The following is a 20,242-nucleotide window of genomic DNA, read 5'->3' on the forward strand; positions in this document are numbered from 1 at the left end:
TACTAGAGTGTTGCTATAGTGGTTTTGTGCGTACTTCAGCTGCATCGAAAGGTAAAACCGTTTACCAAGGAACCTTTTACAGAGGCGTTTATCTTCTAACAATCAGGGGAATCTAAAACGGTTCCCGACTCAGAGCCTCCCCTTGTTCGTAACCCTCACCAACTCCAAATTGGTGAAAAATTGTCTCTAAAGGCTCAAGTGTCATGTGACAAACCCGAATCAGACAAAAATGCTGTACCATAATTCAACTCGTCAGGGTACACTTTCCGTTGCTTTGAAAGATTGAATGGAACAGCAATATTGCGTGGCTTTGCACAGAGGCACTCCGGTCCTTGGGCTTCCATATTCTCACATCTTGTTTAACGCGGGAAACAAGTGATACTGCTGCTAGGCACGTTAGGTATTTCTTATGCGACATTGTAGTGGACCGGTCCTCAGACAACACGTGGTGGTCGTCGCTTGTGATTGAGACTGGACAGCCATAGCAGGCCACTACACTATCCTCCATTTAGTATTCACTGGCACTCGACGGTGAACCCTCTGAAGAAGTACATATCAATCATGTTACTTAAGCGTCAATATCTTATTAACACTGGACTTCAATTCGGAGAATGCGGGGTACGAAACTTCATCCAGTGATCCTCAATTAGGCTTTTCGTAACTTGCTTGAATCATGTCAGGTTGGTTCCCATATCAGCAAGAAATGACTACTGAGGCGATAAAGCCCTATTCTTTCCTTTAAAAATATAATCTATGATTACTGCAGTTTGCTTGGGTGAAGAAAACTGTTCATGTACAATCACTGAAAATGAAATGTCGTGTGGCTAGGGGGTCTCGTGGGTTGACTGGTCGCTTGGTCCAAGTCTTTTTTAGTTGATACCACTTCGGTGACTTGTGTGTCGATGAGGGTGAAATGATGATGAAGCAACACAACACCCCAGTGACTGATTGGAGAAAATCTTCGACGCAGCCGAGATTCGAAACAGGACCCCTCGCATAGCATTCTGCCACGCTGACCACTCATCTATGAAGACGGACGTGTACACCACTGATTTATATTATATGTACATCATTTAAGATACAAGAAACTATTTACCTTTGTCGTGCTTAACCGTATACTGGAAGGGCGTGTATCGTTCACAGGCGCTCTGCGTTCAAAAATATTTTGTAATTTCCCATCAGTGGTTGATTTGTTTTATGAAATATTAGCCAACTTCCGGACGTTGGTAAGTTCCTGCTATGATATATTGGAACAATCGAAACCCTGGTAAAGTGGTTAAATATCACAATGTGAGGAAAAAGCTCCATGTGATGTTGCAGCTCATCGAGACTTCTCTAAATTGAATGTTTTTGTGCCATATCCCGGAGGAAAGTTTATGGACCTTTCTTTCTCGGCGAAGCCACTGTAACTCGTGTTTGGCATCGTGATGCGTTAGATCTGTTACTCTTTCCTCAATTTAAAGGAGCTGAATCACAGGACTTTATTAGACAGCAAGATGGTGAGTCACCTCATTACGTTGTATAACTCAGTACGCGATTGGTCGAACGACGTAGTACTCGACCGCTAGATTGGCCCCCAGGGGCCGGATGAAAGATCTTCTTTTGCACGACCTCCAAGTTCACACACGATCTGATACCATGCGATTTGTACCTTTGGGTGTTCGTAAAGGATCATATATATGTGACTCCACTAGCAGCTGATCTACCAGACTTAAGAAACAGGATTGAAGCCGTTGTTGCAACAATTACTCCAGACACACTTATCTAGCTTTGACAAAGTCTCGCCTGTCGACTCGATGTGTAAAGAATTGTGTATACATTAAACACTTGTACGAAAAACAGTTTGGCATGCCCTTTCATTATAAATTGAATTTAATAAATGCTAAAAAGTCTTAATACCTAAATATTCATTTTGAAACACACTGCACTTTTCTATGCAACAAAAGTCACTGCCTGATCGATATGTAACTTGCGTGTATTTGTGTGGAACTAAAAACCTGCTACTACTCAGAAGTTATTTCTACGCTCGGCACAATGTGTGAACTGCGTTAGCTTCTGTAAAAATACTTTATTAGCTTCGAGCCTAACATTTTCGAGGGTCCATGACGCCATCGAAGTAAGGTACGGAGCCCTCTGTACTGCGAGCCAAAACTTTGGGAGACACCTGTCTCCACCTTCCGTACGCTTCCACGAAGTTAACTTCATAAGCCAGTATTAAATTTATGAACTAATAATCAATACTTCTTCTTAAAGTGTAATATTTTCCTACTTATGGCTCATCGTCAACTATCTGCTTTACTTTGTGATTATTACGGTTCTCTGTAGTCATAAGGGAAAAGAAAATGGTAGAAATACTGCTTTACTATCGATGAAATCTTTCGCACCATAAGCTGAATAGTGGTGTCATGTTGTCGCGACGTTTCGTTATCATGACACAACTCAGCTTATAGCCCAAGAAGATTTTATCAAATAAAATTGCCGAGAAAACCTACATCCCCATGTCCTTTATGATATCAGCGGTATCTCGATATTTTGGACAGTAGATCTCATCCAAAGATTCCACTATGAGGCAGTCGTTCCGCGCGTTTATCTCGCTACGAAAGGTCTTTGTTTTTACGCGCACCAGCTGCTTTAACCATTTTTGGCAACATGCATTGTCAAAGCATTGGCGTCACATAGCAGCTCATTGCCTTCCCTACATAATATTGCACGTGTGCCTACGACACGTTAATTCCTGTGTTTCTTGCCATTGTAACTATTGAAATCTAATAATCTAGTATTTTTGCTAGTAAATAGTTGCATCTCATTACCTTATAGCATATTACTGATATTTTGTTTATGAGTTTCATACACAAGTTTTCCGTACGTTCTTTGGATGGGGGCGTCACTCTTGTTTTACAGAGATAGGTATAATGTCAACCGAGAAAACATGACTTTCTGACAACAGGGTATATACCAATACTTTGGTATCAACACAAGCAACTCATTTGTCGGAGCATAATTTCATAATATATAAGACTGCAGAAATTTATATTCTTTTCTAATTTCATTTAAGAAGATAGAAATGCACTTGTACTGATGCTTTATTTCCTTTACCCACGACCAGAAACAGCAATGGGAACTTCAGTCAACGCTCAAAATCAGACACACTCTGCTTACGTCAACGCCGTTTACAGGTACGTGTTTGAAAATGAAATCCTTCATGTTTCAGATATAACAGTAGAGTATCTACAGCCCTACATCCTTTACAGTGCTAACTTAAACTATGTCTACTATTTTTAGTTAAACTTTGATTAATTGAAAGCTGTGTATTATGTTACCTAAAGATATTTTAATCATCTCCTATTGACCTAAAATACCTCATATTTTAAGACAGGGATTTAATTCTATAGCTAATACAAGAAATAATGTACAAAAATAGCAAACTTATTGCTGCACGCTTACCTACGAATGATCAACTTTCACACAAGTGCAGAAATTAATAACGTTAAATATCTATATATGTTGAATATTGGAAGCCGGCAGTCATTATTTAACGAATATTGTTCCTTATTAACACGTAACCGGCTTCATGCATGTATGTCCATCTTCAGATGCCTTCTTCACACCTTAAGCATTGCAAAACGTTAGCGCTGTTGTTATGCTATGTGAGACGTATTTATTTTGCCGCTAGGACTACGTTTGTTTGGATCGATGTTTCTAGTTAGAAAAAGCCAAATGCATGCTCCACTTGCGAAAATTGTTTCTAGTAGGCAAGGAAATTTCACTGTAAGGTTAAAGGATAATAAGGATGCATTTACGATCCAAAACTAGAACAGGTCAACTTTTGAGATACATTTTTGAGATGGAGGTCATTTTTCTGGAAAATTAGAATATACCTCACAGATCCTACATGTAAATGAAACAGGCAGAAAGGTGAACTTGTTAGGAGAAATACAAATATATACACACTATCATAACACACCACAATATTTCTTAAATGACCAGACAGAACTTGCAAATTAGAAATCTCCTTCAAACGTTTCACAGTTTATTCTACGATACTTACGATGATCAACAACCGAGTTACCCGAGTTCACTGTCTAACATTTGTACTAGAATAAAACATACAGATTGCATTGTCTTAGCTACGGAAGTAGCATTGGAGGCACAACTGTTAAACTTCAAATGAGTCTGCGTACAACTCCGTACACTACACTATTGCTCCCTCACGCTATACAAAGGGAATTGCAAGCACCAGTACTTGCTTGTTAACAGGTACAGCTACGTGACACTATTTTAGTCCAATATACAATAAGAATTTGATGCAACGTTATGTCAAACGCTACGGAATTTACTGAACCTTTGTTGTAAAATAGATGCCATAGGGGAACTAAAGTATTGCCGCGGAAACAAAAATGTAAAAAATTAAAAAGCCGTAGAAACAATGAAGATTTGTAATATGCCAATGATGAGCATTTTTCTGCATATTATACTGTAAATTTCTTTTCCACTGTTTCCACTAAAACCAACAGTGAACAATTGTATAGATTATAACATATCATCTATATGGCTACGCTCTGTAGATAATCATTGATCGATTTAAAACCACGACCGTTATTCCTTATTCCGTTTGTAAGGTACTTGTCCACAGCTTGTATGCCTTAAAACTGTGGCTGAATAGTTATGAAATGCTAACAAGTAAAAATCACTAACACTTTATGTGAAATTAATCATTATATGCTATTCAATGCTAAACTGTTGTTCAAACCACATATCGTGCAGTGCAACAAGGGTTTCCAGGTAAACACGAAAAACACATAATGAGAAAGAAAAATTAACTTTTTCTTTCTGCTAATAATAATTTTTGCCAGCGAAGCGTACACTTGCTTTTCCTAACTAAAAACATCTCGTTTCAACGACGAAATAATCATTTCTCACTCGGTGCAACAGCAGAGCTACATATGTAATTGGAGCCATGTGAAGTTGGAATTATGTATGTCATACTTGTAATGGCCCGAATAGATAAGTAAATTATCTTAAAATGGTGACTGCCGACTTTTAATTTGCTCCCATTAATTGTGAACATGTTACACTAGATCAAAGTATTACATAAAATTGTGTTAAATACTCTATAAACTGCCCCGTTTCAGTTCAAAACGGTAAGTGGCGGAGTTAATTTCAGGACCGTGTAAATATCTAAAAGTGTAGCCCCAACTTCAAAACAAGGGTTAGATTCAGTTTCTGACACTTTTGATTGATTTCAGGATCAGTGAACTCACCGTGAAAAGAATGATTAAGCCATGGCTGCACTCTGATTTCATTTTCAAAAGGACTTCGACAGGACAAGAGTACTACGACCAATTGAATATCTTGCACGGATTTACAAAGAAGGTAATGGTAACATATTCCTTCTTAATTTTCCATCTTTGCCAAGACAGCATTAAAAACCGTATTTGTACGTGCTTTCTGCTGTTTTACAAAGAAGGTAGGTAAAAGTCGTTCTCTCTAAATTTTCTACAGCTTTCTGTGCTTGTCTCGTGTGCTTCTCAAAGTATTGGCTGTAACGTTCTTCCGTCGCTGACTATGGTGATTTAATTTTTTTCTGAAGAAATAAATAATAACAAAGCTAAATGTAAAACGTTAGTGGACAAATGAACTGTCATGAACAGTGAGATTTTCTTGATGTCCTCTTAAGCATCTATGGGATCAAGAATGAGTTTCGTAGTTGCTTGTCTCGAGCGCGCGCAAGGTCCCGATTTGTTAAAGCGAAGCCTACAGATGCGACTGGTCACGATAAGTCGGTCGTAAGAAGCATTCGATTGGTAGCCGAGTAGAAAGAAGTGCTGAATTTTACGAACGGTAATAATATTAATAATTATTATTGTTATTATTATAATTATAAAAAACTGAAGAGTAATTAGCAATTAGGCCATGTCGTCCAAGGTTGATGATTTCTTGAAAACAGAACTTTTATTTGAATCTCCTGGATATATATACAGGGTGAGTCACATAACATTACCGCTGGATATATTTCGTAAACCACATCAAATACTGACGAATCGATTCCACAGACCGAACGTGAGGAGAGGGGCTAGTGTAACTGGTTAATACAAACCATAAAAAAATGCACGGAAGTATGGTTTTTAACACAAACCTACGTTTTTTTAAATGGAACCCCGTTAGTTTTGTTAGCACATCTGAACATATAAACAAATACGTAATCAGTGCCGTTAGTTGCATTGTAAAATGTTAATTACACCCGGAGATATTGTAACCTAAAGTCGACGCTTGAGTACCACTCCTCCGCTGTTCGATCGTGTATATCGGAGAGCACCGAATTACGTAGGGATCCAAAGGGAACGGTGATGGACCTTAGGTACAGAAGAGACTGGAACAGCACATTACGTCCACATGCTAACACCTTTTTATTGGTCTTTTTCACTGACGCACATGTACGTTACCATGAGGGGTGAGGTACACGTACACACGTGGTTTCCGTTTTCAATTACGGAGTGGAATAGAGTGTGTCCCGACATGTCAGGCCAATAGATGTTCAATGTGGTGGCCATCATTTGCTGCACACAATTGCAATCTCTGGCGTAATGAATGTCGTACACGCCGCAGTACATCTGGTGTAATGTCGCCGCAGGCTGCCACAATACGTTGTTTCATATCCTCTGGGGTTGTAGGCACATCACGGTACACATTCTCCTTTAACGTACCCCGCAGAAAGAAGTCCAGAGGTGAAAGATCAAGAGAACGGGCTGGCCAATTTATGCGTCCTCCACGTCCTATGAAACGCCCGTCGAACATCCTGTCAGGGGTCAGCCTAGTGTTAATTTCGAAATGTGCAGGTGCACCTTCATGCTGATACCACATACGTCGACGCGTTTCCAGTGCGACATTTTCGAGCAACGTTGGCAGATCATTCTGTAGAAACGCGATGTATATTGCAGCTGTTTGGGCCCCTGCAATGAAGTGAGGACCAATGAGGTGGTCGCCAATGATTCCGCACCATACATTTACAGTCCACGGTCGCTGTCGATCTACCTGTCTGAGCCAGCGAGGATTGTCCACAGACCAGTAATGCATGTTCCGTAGATTCACTGGCCCGTGGTTTGTGAAACCCGCTTCATCGGTAAACAGGTAGAGCTGCAACGCATTCTCTGTTAATGCCCATTGACAGAATTGCACTCGATGATTAAAGTCATCACCATGTAATTGCTGATGTAGCGACATATGAAACGGGTTAAAGCGATGACGATGCAGTATGCGCATGACACTACTTTGACTCAGTCCACCGGCTCTCGCAATGTCCCGTGTACTCATGTGTGGGTTCATGGCAACAGCAGCTACTACATCAACTGCACCCGCTTCTCCTGTGACGGGCCTGTTACGGACCCGTTTGCGTGCTACGACTATACCTGTTGCATACAGTTGGCGGTAGATGTTTTGCAATGTGCGGCACGTTGGATGCTCTCTGTCCGGGTACCGTTCTGCATACACCCTGCAGGCTTCAGCTGCATTTCGTCGACACTCGCCATAGATGAGTATCATCTTCGCCTTTTCAGAGTTCGAATACACCACAGTCACAGTTCCTACAACACTACACTATCACAGACGTCTGGTAACACGGAGTACTACAGTTGGTCTGCGTGCGGAGACGAATGCAGAATAACAATAGCAGCAAGCGCTACATGCGGATACTGCGACAGCTAGATCAAACCACAACAGTGCACTACAGCCACACTCGTAAACACGGTCGTCATCGTAAACATGTCCCTGCAGATGCTGCCCGCCGACCGTGGCCCGTGTTTGTTACAAAACGCAACTGAACGTCGGAGGTTTCAAGCGTCAACTTTAGGTTACAATATCTCCGGATGTAATTAACATTTTACAATGCAACAAACGGAACTGATTACGTATTTGTTTATATGTTCAGATGTGCTAACAAATCTAAATTGGTTCCATTTAAAAAAAGTAGGTTTGTGTTAAAAAACATACTTCCGTGCATTTTTGTATGGTTTGCATTAAACGATTACACTAGCCCCTCTCCTCACGTTCGGTCTGTGGAATCGGTTCGTCAGTATTTGATGTGGTTTACGAAATATATCCAGCGGTAACGTTAGGTGACTCACCCTGTATATAGGATGGTCCATTGATCGTGACCGAGCCAAATATCTCACGAATTAAGCGTGAAACGAAAAAACTACAAAGAACGAAACCTGACTAGCTTGAAGGGGGAGCAGAAGGCCCTATGGTTTGCCCGCTAGATGGCACGGGTCAAACGGATATCAACTGCGTTTTTTAAAAAATAGGAACCCCCATTTTTATTACATATTCATGTAGTACGTAAAAAAATATGAATGTTTTAGTTGAACCACTTTTTTCGCTTCGTGATAGATGACGCTTCAATAGTCACAAACATATGGCTCACAATTTTTAACGAGCAGTTGGTAACAGGTAGGTTTTTTAAATTAAAATACAGAGCGTAGGTACGTTTGAACATTTTATTTCGGTTGTTCCAATGTGATTCATGTACCTTTGTGAACTTATCATTCTAAGAGCGCATGCTGTTACAGCGTGATTACCTGTAAATACCACATTAATGCAATAAGTGCTCAAAATGATGTCCGTCAACCACAATGCATTTGGCAATACGTGTAACGACATTCCTCTCAAAAGCGAGTAGTTCGCCTTCCGTAATGTTCGCACGTCCATTGACAATGCGCTGACGCATGTTGTCAGGCGTTGTCGGTGGATCACATAGCAAATATCCTTCAACTTCCCCACAGGAAGAAATCCGGGGACGTCAGATCCGGTGAACGTGCAGTCCACGGTATGGTGCTTCGACGACCAATCCACCTGTCATGACATATGCTATTCAATACCGCTTCAACCGCACGCGTGCTATGTGCCGGACATCCATCATGTTGGAAGTACATCGACATCCTGTCATGCAGTGAAACATTTTGTAGTAGCCTCGGTAGAACATTACGTAGGAAATCAGCATACATGGCACCGTTTAGATTGCCATCGATAAAATGGGGGCCAATTATCCTTCCTCCCATAATGCCGCACCATACATTAACCCGCCAAGGTCGCTGATGTTCCACTTGTCGCTGCCGTGGATTTTCCGTTGCCCAATAGTGCATATTATGCCGGTTTACGTTGCCGCTGTTGGTGAATGACGCTTAGTCGCTAAATAGAACGCGATGCAAAATATCTCTCATCGTTCCGTAATTTCTCTTGTGCCTAGTGGCAGATCTGTACACGACGTTCAAAGTAGTCGCCATGCAATTCCTGGTGCATAGAAATATGGTACGCGTGCAATCGATGCTGATGTAGCATTCTCAACACTGACGTTTTTGAGATTCCCGATTCTCGCGCAGTTTGTCTGCTACTGATGTCCGGATTAGCCGCGACAGTAGCTAAAACACCTACCTGGGCATTATCATTTGTTGCAGATCGTGGTTGACATTTCACATGAGGCTGAACACTTCCTGTTTCCTTAAATTACGTAACTATCCGGCGAACGGTCCGGACACTTGGATGATGTCGCCCAGGATACCGAGCAGTATACATAGCACACGCCCGTTGGGCATTTTGATCACAATAGCTATACATCAACACGATATCGACCTTTTCCGCAATTGGTGAAGGTCCATTTTAACACGGGTAATGTATCACGCAGCAAATACCGAAGTATGTGATATCACGTAACATTCCGCCAGTGCGGAATGTTACGTGATATCACATACGTTATTGACTATCATAGCGCCATCTATCACAATGCGAAAAAAGTGGTCCAACTAAAACATTCATATTTCTTTTGGCCCGCTCACTATCAATGGACCGCCATATACACTCCTGGAAATTGAAATAAGAACACCATGAATTCATTGTCCCAGGAGGGGGAAACTTTACTGACACATTCCTGGGGTCAGATACATCACATGATCACACTGACAGAACCACAGGCACATAGACACAGGCAACACAGCATGCACAATGTCGGCACTAGTACAGTGTATATCCACCTTTCGCAGCAATGCAGGCTGCTATTCTCCCATGGAGACGATCGTAGAGATGCTGGATGTAGTCCTGTGGAACGGCTTGCCATGCCATTTCCACCTGGCGCCTCAGTTGGACCAGCGTTCGTGCTGGACGTGCAGACCGCGTGAGACGACGCTTCATCCAGTCCCAAACATGCTCAATGGGGGACAGATCCGGAGATCTTGCTGGCCAGGGTAGTTGACTTACACCTTCTAGAGCACGTTCGGTGGCACGGGATACATGCGGACGTGCATTGTCCTGTTGGAACAGCAAGTTCCCTTGCCGGTCTAGGAATGGTAGAACGATGGGTTCGATGACGGTTTGGATGTACCGTGCACTATTCAGTGCCCCCTCGACGATCACCAGTGGTGTACGGCCAGTGTAGGAGATCGCTCCCCACACCATGATGCCGGGTGTTGGCCCTGTGTGCCTCGGTCGTATGCAGTCCTGATTGTGGCGCTCACCTGCACGGCGCCAAACACGCATACGACCATCATTGGCACCAAGGCAGAAGCGACTCTCATCGCTGAAGACGACACGTCTCCATTCGTCCCTCCATTCACGCCTGTCGCGACACCACTTGAGGCGGGCTGCACGATGTTGGGGCGTGAGCGGAAGACGGCCTAACGGTGTGCGGGACCGTAGCCCAGCTTCATGGAGACGGTTGCGAATGGTCCTCGCCGATACGCCAGGAGCAACAGTGTCCCTAATTTGCTGGGAAGTGGCGGTGCGGTCCCCTACGGCACTGCGTAGGATCCTACGGTCTTGGCGTGCATCCGTGTGTCGCTGCGGTCCGGTCCCAGGTCGACGGGCACGTGCACCTACCGCCGACCACTGGCGACAACATCGATGTACTGTGGAGACCTCACGCCCCACGTGTTGAGCAATTCGGCGGTACGTCCACCCGACCTCCCGCATGCCCACTATACGCCCTCGCTCAAAGTCCGTCAACTGCACATACGGTTCACGTCCACGCTGTCGCGGCATGCTACCAGTGTTAAAGACTGCGATGGAGCTCCGTATGCTACGGCAAACTGGCTGACACTGACGGCGGCGGTGCACAAATGCTACGCAGCTAGCGCCATTCGACGGCCAACACCGCGGTTCCTGGTGTGTCCGCTGTGCCGTGCGTGTGATCATTGCTTGTACAGCCCTCTCGCAGTGTCCGGAGCAAGTATGGTGGGTCTGACACACCGGTGTCAATGTGTTCTTTTTTCCATTTCCAGGGGTGTATATATATACACCATGAAACCTGATAATTCCACGTGTAAAACCACCTCGTCATCGTTCTGGAAATTACTGCCATACAATGATTTATTTGTCCGTGGAAAGAGGTAGAAATCAGTGAACGCCACATCAGAAAAACATGGAGGAGGTGGTGGTGAGATAAAAAGATAAAATTTGATAACCCAAACAAGCAGCTGTACAGAATGAGCTGGAGCGGTGTTGTGGTGTAAAACCACTTCTTCTCGTGTTCTAAATGTCGTGTAAGATGCTCAATACTGGTCCGTGACTGATATTTACTTTTTCCGCTAATGCCTCGGTTGCGATACGCTGCTCTTCGAACACTAATACCGCTGCTTCTCTTACGGGTCTTAGTTTTCACAGAGAGTCTATCACTTCATTCTCCGTTACTCACACTTGTCTGATCACAGTGGAAGCATCCACGCCACCTAACCATTCTGTCATATGATGGTGCACTGGGCCGTATACGTCCACCAACTCAGCACGGACTGTTGCAGCTTTGTTCTCGTTCAAAAGCAACAAACATTCTCACAATACGCTGGTCCGTAAGTGAGCTATTTCGTTTTGTCTCTTCAAGCGGCGAGCAACGGTACTGTGGCAGGCGAGTTCAGTGTATGCTAGGACTGTAGATATTTATTCCTAATAAACCAAATATTAATTACGTAATTTCATTTTTTCAAAGTGATAATTAATACTTTTTGATTACCCATCGTAATATACGGGGTGAATCACCTATAACTTTCGTCGCAGATATTGCGGTAATAGGAAGTGCTATTGATGTGTGGTTTTCACAGACTGGATTGGTAGTCGTATTGTTAGCCAATACCCAAAATAGTAATAATACTTATAATATGTACTTTTTATTCAAACATAAACTTTTTAAATGGAGCAGTATCTATTGACATTACCAAACTAAAAGTAGGTTAACTTAGAATGTCAGTGGTGTTTGTTGCGGAATTCTATTGGGAGCCGTTTACGAGATATCGTATTTTGAGAAGTTTCCACACCGGCACCAGCTTGTGCCATACAACCTGTGTAGTTTCTAGGTACGATGTTGTTATGTTTGCTTACTGTGTGCTTCTCTGTTACTTGAATGCATTGCGACTTTCTAGTCTGTTAGTGTGTGACACTTCAGGCAGTAGATCGTGAGTAAACGATGGGACTTACCAATACGGAAAAAGCCGACATACGCATGGTGTGTGGAGAGTGTAGGTAGAATACAGTTCGTTCTTGTACGGCAAAAATCCCAGTCGATGCCAACCATCTCGGCAATTATTTATCAAACTCTTCATGGAGTTATATGAAAGTCTTAGTGTAACACCTGGACAACGAAACAGAAGGAAACAAGTGACGACAGAAGAGGGTGAAATTTATTGCTGTTGCAGTTGATCCGCACGCCAGCTCCCGCGCAATCGCACGAGGAAGTGTCTCGAGTCAGGCATATGCCCTACGCATTCCCCATAGACATAATTTCATCTCTATCACATCTGTCTCCATTAAGACCTGCATGGAAACGATTATGAGATTCGTGTTAACTTCTGTACAAGGGCATTAAGACAGGATACTCCAGTTGTATGATTGTCTTGTTTAGTGATAAAGCCGCACTTATCAATCATGGCCAGATAAACCGCCGAAACATGCACTAATGGTCTGCTAACAATCGCCGGTGGCTTCATCACATGGAACGTCAGGATCCAAGGAGTGTAAACGTGTGGTGTGGGGTAGTCAACCATCAGCTCATAGACCCGTTTTACACAAATGGAACATTGAACGCGTTCAAGCATCGCAACTTCCTAACAGATCATCTTCCACGGATGCTAAAAGACGTTCCTCTGCATACTAAGAGGAACCTACGGTACCAACATATGGTTGTCTACCCCTTAGTGTACGAAATACTACAGCATGTCTTCTGTATTGTTTCCAAGTCGTTGTATTGGACGCGGAGGGTCTGTATGTTGGCTGGTCTGTTCCCCGGATTTAACTCCTGAAGAGTCTTTTCCTGAGGGGAAAGCTGAAACATGCTGTCTACAAGGACAAATCAACCACACCCGATGACATTCAACGACATACTACTGTAGCTTGTTCGGATATCCCCGCTGAAATACCAGCACGTATGCAGCAGCCGTCCCATACAAGACTGAAAGCGTGTATTGCCACCGAATTGTCTCGTTACTGTTCAGAATCCACATATCTAGCGTGTGTACTTCTATTGTTCTCCAGTGTGTGCTACCAAAGGGACTGTACAAATGTCGGTGTTGAAACTTTTGAAAATACGACATCTCGTAGACGACTCGCACTAGAATCCTGCAGCAAACACCACTGACACTATCATTTACTCTACTTTTAGTGTGTTAATGTCAGTAGCCGTTGTCCAGTTTAAAAAAGTGTATGTTTGCAAAAACATACATTTAGTATGTATTATTACAACCTGTTTTAGGCTAACAATACGAGCCCCTGACTGCTAATCAATCCTGTGAAAACTGCACATCGATTGCGCTTTCCATTTCATCAATATTTGCGGTGGAAGTTTTAGGTGATTCACCCCGTATATTAATATTTTTTCTGGATGATTTCTACTTTTGCATTCAAATCAGTTGGGCATTAATATGACTTTCAAACACTACGTGATCTGGCGTTCCTCTATAGAGCAAGCCAATGTTATGCTGGGTAGCTATGAAACACTGAAAAGCCATCTCTACCGGTCTTTACTTCCGATTGTCACTTGCTCCCGCCAGCAGCCGATACAGAACATTGCCTGCCAAAGCAGTGCACGAAGTGTCAGCTCGTGTATTGTTAGACTGTAGCAGATAAAGAAACCACTCCTAGAAACTGATGACATCTTTTCTCTTGCAGGTGATAAGCGAAAGAAAATCAGCCCGTAGGGCAAACGGCGCCCAGCCGAAGACACCACAAGAGGATGACCTAGGTAAGTGTTATTCAGTTTTGAATTTAGACAGAATGACATCACTAACACAGTGTGAAAGATGTTAATCCGCAACCTCATATTGTTTACAGGCAGGAAACGACGTGTGGCTTTCCTAGACATGCTGTTGGACGCTTCTGAGAACGGCCAGAAACTTAACGACCAGGAGCTGCAGGAGGAAGTGGACACCTTCATGTTTGAGGTAAGAACTGTTGCTTTCACGGGTATCGGATTTTAGATAAGAAAGATATCAGCAGTTGGAATTTAATTTGTAGAGAACGTATTCTGGAATTACTGTTTGCACTTAACTGATTTTGGGAAAAAATTGTAATAACATGAATACAACGGAACAACAGGTACTTCCAAAAGGTCAGGGCTATCATGTAGCCCTTTAACTTCGACGTGGATTGAGTTGGTCCCGGCAAGAAAGTGCCAAGCCACATTTTTATGCTTTCCAGATAAAGCCATATTAATGTCTGAATTATTCAATTTTGGCTGAACACACTTAATATGTTTTTCTGGTATATTTTATTTTGCGTTATGAGACATAATACAAATGTTTTAAACTACATTATACAGAAACCAATATTTTACAATAAGATGGTATGTTGCTTGGCACTATGTTGAACAAACATTTGTATTAGACAAATATTTTTATTAACACTGTAAGTGCTTACAAAGAAATGTTCATTTACTTTCTATCTTAACAGACAACGTTGCATTTCAAAAATAGATTAACAATGACCGAAAATACTCCTTCTACACCTTCTTCTCCATTATCTTAATCAATCACAGCAGCAGACAGCAAGTTGCGATAAAAGTCGTGGTAGATTGGTGGAACGTAATTCATTAGCATCATTACATCATTCAGTTTGATTTTCTTAATTTAACAGGTCCATTGTATTTCGGTCTTAGAGTCATGGTACTAGTGTTCCGTTTCTTTCTTGTAGATACCTCTTCAAACTCCATGTTCATTCTTTCTGTCAGTTTCGTAACCCATGGGTTGGTTCCTTCAGATCTGAAGCAAACAGTCTCCTAGAATTTAAGCTGAACACCACTAAAACATTGTTTTCTATTTGTATTAAGCAACCCATTTTTCAGTCTTGTTATGTCAAAGAATTCACCACTTTCTGTATTTATGACACTGAACTTGTTTTTGTGGCCACAAAAGACAATTATGTCTCTCCAATGTGACGGAAAGTATACGATGGGTTGTCCCCTCTGACATTTCTCAATTTTAGCAAAGTCTCTATCAGAGGGCAAGCAAGTGTGTCCAGGAATAATAAAATAATGCTCAATTGCTTCAAACCGTTTTGTGTGGATCAGATAGCTCCAAACTACCATTATATTCTATTCTGATCCCCACTTTTTTTTTATTTTTGCAGACATGGGTTTTGTTTCACAATGTTTGAAGATACAGTTACCAATCTCATCACTACCTTAGCCTGCAATACTTTCATTCAATACAATCTTATGACGAATATTCTGGCTACGATAATGTATTCCAACATTACATGTCCACAGTTTTCTGGAGTAGAAGGCAACAGAGGAAATGAGCTTAGGAGTGGGCAATGTTTGCCACAAATCTATGAATATGACATGTAGATTCGGATCATGCTTGGACAACTCTGATATTCACTTAGTTTCGACTTCAAAGATTCAACATAACGCAAGTGTAATTCCTTTTTTACGCGTGTAGCAGATTTCTCTTCTTCTGTCCCACGTTTTACACGTATCTTGTGCTGGGAATTTAAAGTCTATATTATATTCTTCATAGAATATTTTTCTATACTTACTTTTAGATACTGCCCGTGTGTTTGCATCCTTGCAGTATTGACAGTAATTTTCATTCATCTGTGTAATATTCATATCACTGCCTAAGTAGACTCTTTCAGTATTTTGTGACCTACTGTTACGAGAGCAGTACTTGGTAATGGACTTAATGTCAGCATGGGCACCATTTATTGCAGCATTAACCATTAGGGCGACTGACATGTTTACCTCGTTTATCAGAAGAAGGTTCTCCGTCTTTAGTTTTTATTCTCGATACTATATTGTTGATACTGCCTCTGTGATTTTGTAGGCCATGAATGCTCATGAATGATTTTTTACAACCTCTCAATGACTTTCCATTAATCTTCACTCTAAAAATGAAGGTATTGTTTTTGTAACAATTTTGTGGAGAATTTATTCTTGGATATCCGTTTTACAGAACATGCTTCTATACTGCCAAAGAGGTAGCCATTTTGCTTATCAAAATCTCCCACATTTCAAAATCTAGTGAATACATTTTCTTATTCCTTCATTATCCAACTGAAGCTTCGCATCTGTCCTATTGCTGCTACTGGAACAGAATTGCCTGCTGTACATGTATGTTCACGTCCTTCGTTTTTTTTTTATGCCTATGAACCTTCTTCGTGAGTTGCATCCTCTTTTTTTTATCTTTGTTCTTTTGGAGGAATACTGAATGGCAGTCTCTCATGTGATGCCGTTTTCCTTGCTGAAACAGAGTTACTGTCATCCTAACAAAAGGTAATATATGTATAAGATTAAAATCATATTGTTGTAAGCACCTCATAATAACAATCTAATACTACAGATGTTTATACTATTCAGAATACCTGTTAAATTTTTCATGAATGTAGATTTCGAATCTTTAGATCAAGAAAGAGCTAAGCAACAATTTTACTTTTGGCATATTTTGATGTATATAACATAAAATTAAAGAAGTGTATGAAGTAATGTATTCTGTAACCATTTCATAAAGACAAGTAAATAAGTATCAGAAACGTGTCTGGTAAACAGAAATCCACAATTTGTCCAGCCAGCAAACACACACGATTAACTATGAGAACAATATATGCCAAGCAATTCATACCTGAATTTCACTTTCTCAGAACGTGTTAAATATTCAGAGTGAAAATTAGCGTCTGTGTACTCATCATTGTTTTCCGTAGAAAAGTTCAGTTTCTTTCTAGAAGCCATCTTCATCAAATTCGTTGTTGCTTGACATTCACTTGCCGATACGGAAGATACGTAAAGCATTCTGGCAAGAACAGAAACCTGGAAACAGTACCATCTCGTGGGATATTACCACTACTAATTAACAGAAGCTAATTCTGTTAGAAGTTATGTATATTATGGAGGCCTAGCCTCCCAAAAATAAGTGGTTGTACATTCGCAATAACATCGGACCCAAATGAAAGATGGCACTTACCACAATTCACAGAGCGTGTTCAAACGCGAATGCGCCGCACCAGTGCCACAAAGGGCACCAACGGAACGCCACACAAATAAGAATGTGTACTTTATAAATGGCGCAACACAGCTAATCTAAGTTGGGGAGATGCAATTGATGCTGTTTGCTGCCTGGAATTTATCACACATCTCCAGGATAGTCTGAAAAGCCGGAAATAATTAATTAGATATTCTCCAAGCCAATAAATTCCACAAATTTCTAGTCATCCCCAAAGCGTCGTCAGCACTTAATCTTCCTTCACACTCGGGAGTGATGCGTAGCGTAGGTCATAAGATCTGTTCGTTAACTACTTGCTTCTAATTTTTTAAATCTCGGCAGTTTGACACCGGCGGACCTGTACTTGAAAAACGGTCTTTAAGTTTACTGCCTGTGTGATTTTACGTAGACAAATTTTCTAGCACAGTGTGAGCACAAGAAAAGCTTACTGTGCAATAATGACAGAGCGACACATGGCACACGTCCATCCGGTTCAGACAACGAGCCACGTCCCCCTAACAATGGGCAATTCTTGCTGGCTGCGACATTGGACAGTCCTGTGAGTAAATCACAGTTGGACCGCTGATCTTAAACTCAAATATCTCCACTATATCTGATCAGATCGCTACGCGGTTTTTACCATTCTTAGTCTAACAAAACATTGCATCAGTTCTTCAAATAATTACTTTTCTTAATTATTGTCTTAAATGTTTATTCGTGTGATATCAAACTGAATGTGCGCAGTGTTATGACAGCCCATTGCCATGTCTCAGGTCAGTTCTGAGCTGACAGACTGACATTTAACAAATGATTTGACTCAGTAATGGAGAGTAGTTAGACTTAATAATATTTCTTTTTAAAAATAGTCGTTTCAACTACCATGTCAGTAGTATATACATAGGGTGAAGAAAAAATGCCGCACTTCGAGGTCGACATTCAGTTCCTCATCCAGATTCAAGACAAAAATTTATCTAGCAAACTCCGATAGGATGCACTATGAAAACACATATTTGAAAACGAGGAGCTGGCAACACTGTTACATCGTGCAGCACATAGGAATATAAAGAGGAACGTGTATCACCCCTGAATAACGTACGAACTGTCGTATCTCATTGAACAGATAACTGCGACATCCGACCCGTAACCGCCATTCTCTACGTCTCGTCTTTTATAAGTAGAACATCATTTTGTCAAGTGACAACAACCTACCACGTGACAATAGTGTCTATTAAACTGCATGCATGTGTCTACTAAACGCACAGGGTAGAGACATAACTGGTCACGTCAAGTTCATTTAAGGCGGCTTCGCGAAGGAGTACACAAACTATGAACACGTCGATATGCTTTTTATGCTGGGTGCATCCGATAACCAAGATTCTACTGTTGCTGCTCGTGCGTTTGCTCCATGGTATCCTCAAAGACGCCATTTCGATAAGGCTGTCTTTCCACAGTAAAAGCAGTCTTGGTTCCGAAATTATTTAATATGTATGACACGTTTCACCGTTATGGGCAGTAGCTGCTACGTCCACTTTCCATTTTATATGGCTTTATGACGAATGGGTTACACATCTAGCCACTTTTAAACAGTCTGATGATTCCCAAAGGGATAAACGCATCACTGATATTAAATAATTTCGCATCCAAGGCTGCTTTTATTCTGGAATAATTTGAAACTGATTGTTGTCGCACCCTGCCACAATGGAATGTACTAAGAATGTTTTTCGTCGCCTGGAGCAACGCTTTCGGGAAACCGGTAATCTTCGTCCACAGATAACGGACAGAGGTAGTCAAAGACTAGATGTATTGCTCAAACAGACGACGCAATTCCTGAAATCGTCCACTAGTCACGTCGGTGAAATACTCTTGATATTGCAAGGCAATTCCGGACATTTCAAAGACTGGTTGTTGACGTGTTGCACGGTAAAGGAAGGGATCCATACCACTACACTTTGACCCAACACCATAGACCAGAAGACGGCACTCCAGGAGTACAGTTTTGTCAATGACTTTTGCATCAAGTGAGACACAATGAACTTTTTATAAATAGCGCGATATGGAATTACGACTCTAGCTTCACTCTAGAAGGTATTTTCAAGCTCCACAACAGCCATTACTGGTCGGAACCCAACCCGCCTGTCAGCCGTGAAATGGCTTTCGGGCACCATTTGGGATAAACGCTTGGACTGGAATCGTGAGAGAATTCCTTTTGGGCCCTTACCTATTGCCAGACAAGTTGAATGCACCCCTGTATCGTACATTCCTTTGCAGTACTTTGGCTGATGCGTTAGAAAACGTTCCACTTGGTGTTCGGCGACATCTATGGTTTCAGCATGATGGTGCGCCACCACATCTTCGAATGAATATGTGTAAAGATTTAAATGAAGCGTTTCTAGGGAAATGGATTGGTCATGGAGGTCCAGTTTCTGGCATCCACGTTCCCCAACCTTTAATAAACTAGAGTTTTATTCATAGGGACACTTAAACTAAGAAGTTTATGGTACTCCACCCATGGATGTACGCATCCTAATATCTCGCAAGCATGCCGCTTTGGCAATGGTGGCTATTGGTGTGTCGTGCAGCGTTCAGGAAAGTATAATCCCTAGAGTGGCGAAGAAATAGCAAATGCGAGGTGGTCTTAAGTGAATCTTTCTCATACGTTTATATATCGACGCTGTGAAGATAAGCCTGGACGTCAAATGTACAGAATGAAATTACTGTGCGTAGCATAATGTACAATCTAGTGTAGCGTACCTATTGTGTTTTTTATACCACACTGTATACAGACGACGTTCCTGTATCCA

At 41.7% G+C, this 20,242-nt stretch overlaps 1 protein-coding gene across 2 annotated transcripts in view; it reads left to right on the forward strand.

Moving 5' to 3' along the window:
* Positions 1-20,242, forward strand: part of LOC126095283 (cytochrome P450 4C1-like) — a 292,169-nt gene that overhangs the window by 256,944 nt on the left and 14,983 nt on the right. Inside the window, exons 5-8 of one of the 2 annotated variants that reach the window (XM_049910046.1) lie at positions 3,107-3,176; positions 5,247-5,373; positions 14,137-14,209; positions 14,299-14,408. The exons of the other annotated variant lie outside the window; for it this stretch is intronic. Of the exons in view, the coding sequence (XP_049766003.1) occupies positions 3,107-3,176; positions 5,247-5,373; positions 14,137-14,209; positions 14,299-14,408 (380 nt within the window). The remainder of the gene's footprint in view (positions 1-3,106; positions 3,177-5,246; positions 5,374-14,136; positions 14,210-14,298; positions 14,409-20,242) is intronic. 2 annotated transcript variants of the gene reach the window in all.

Source organism: Schistocerca cancellata, chromosome 8 (genome assembly GCF_023864275.1).
Source record: "Schistocerca cancellata isolate TAMUIC-IGC-003103 chromosome 8, iqSchCanc2.1, whole genome shotgun sequence".
NCBI lineage: Eukaryota > Metazoa > Arthropoda > Insecta > Orthoptera > Acrididae > Schistocerca > Schistocerca cancellata.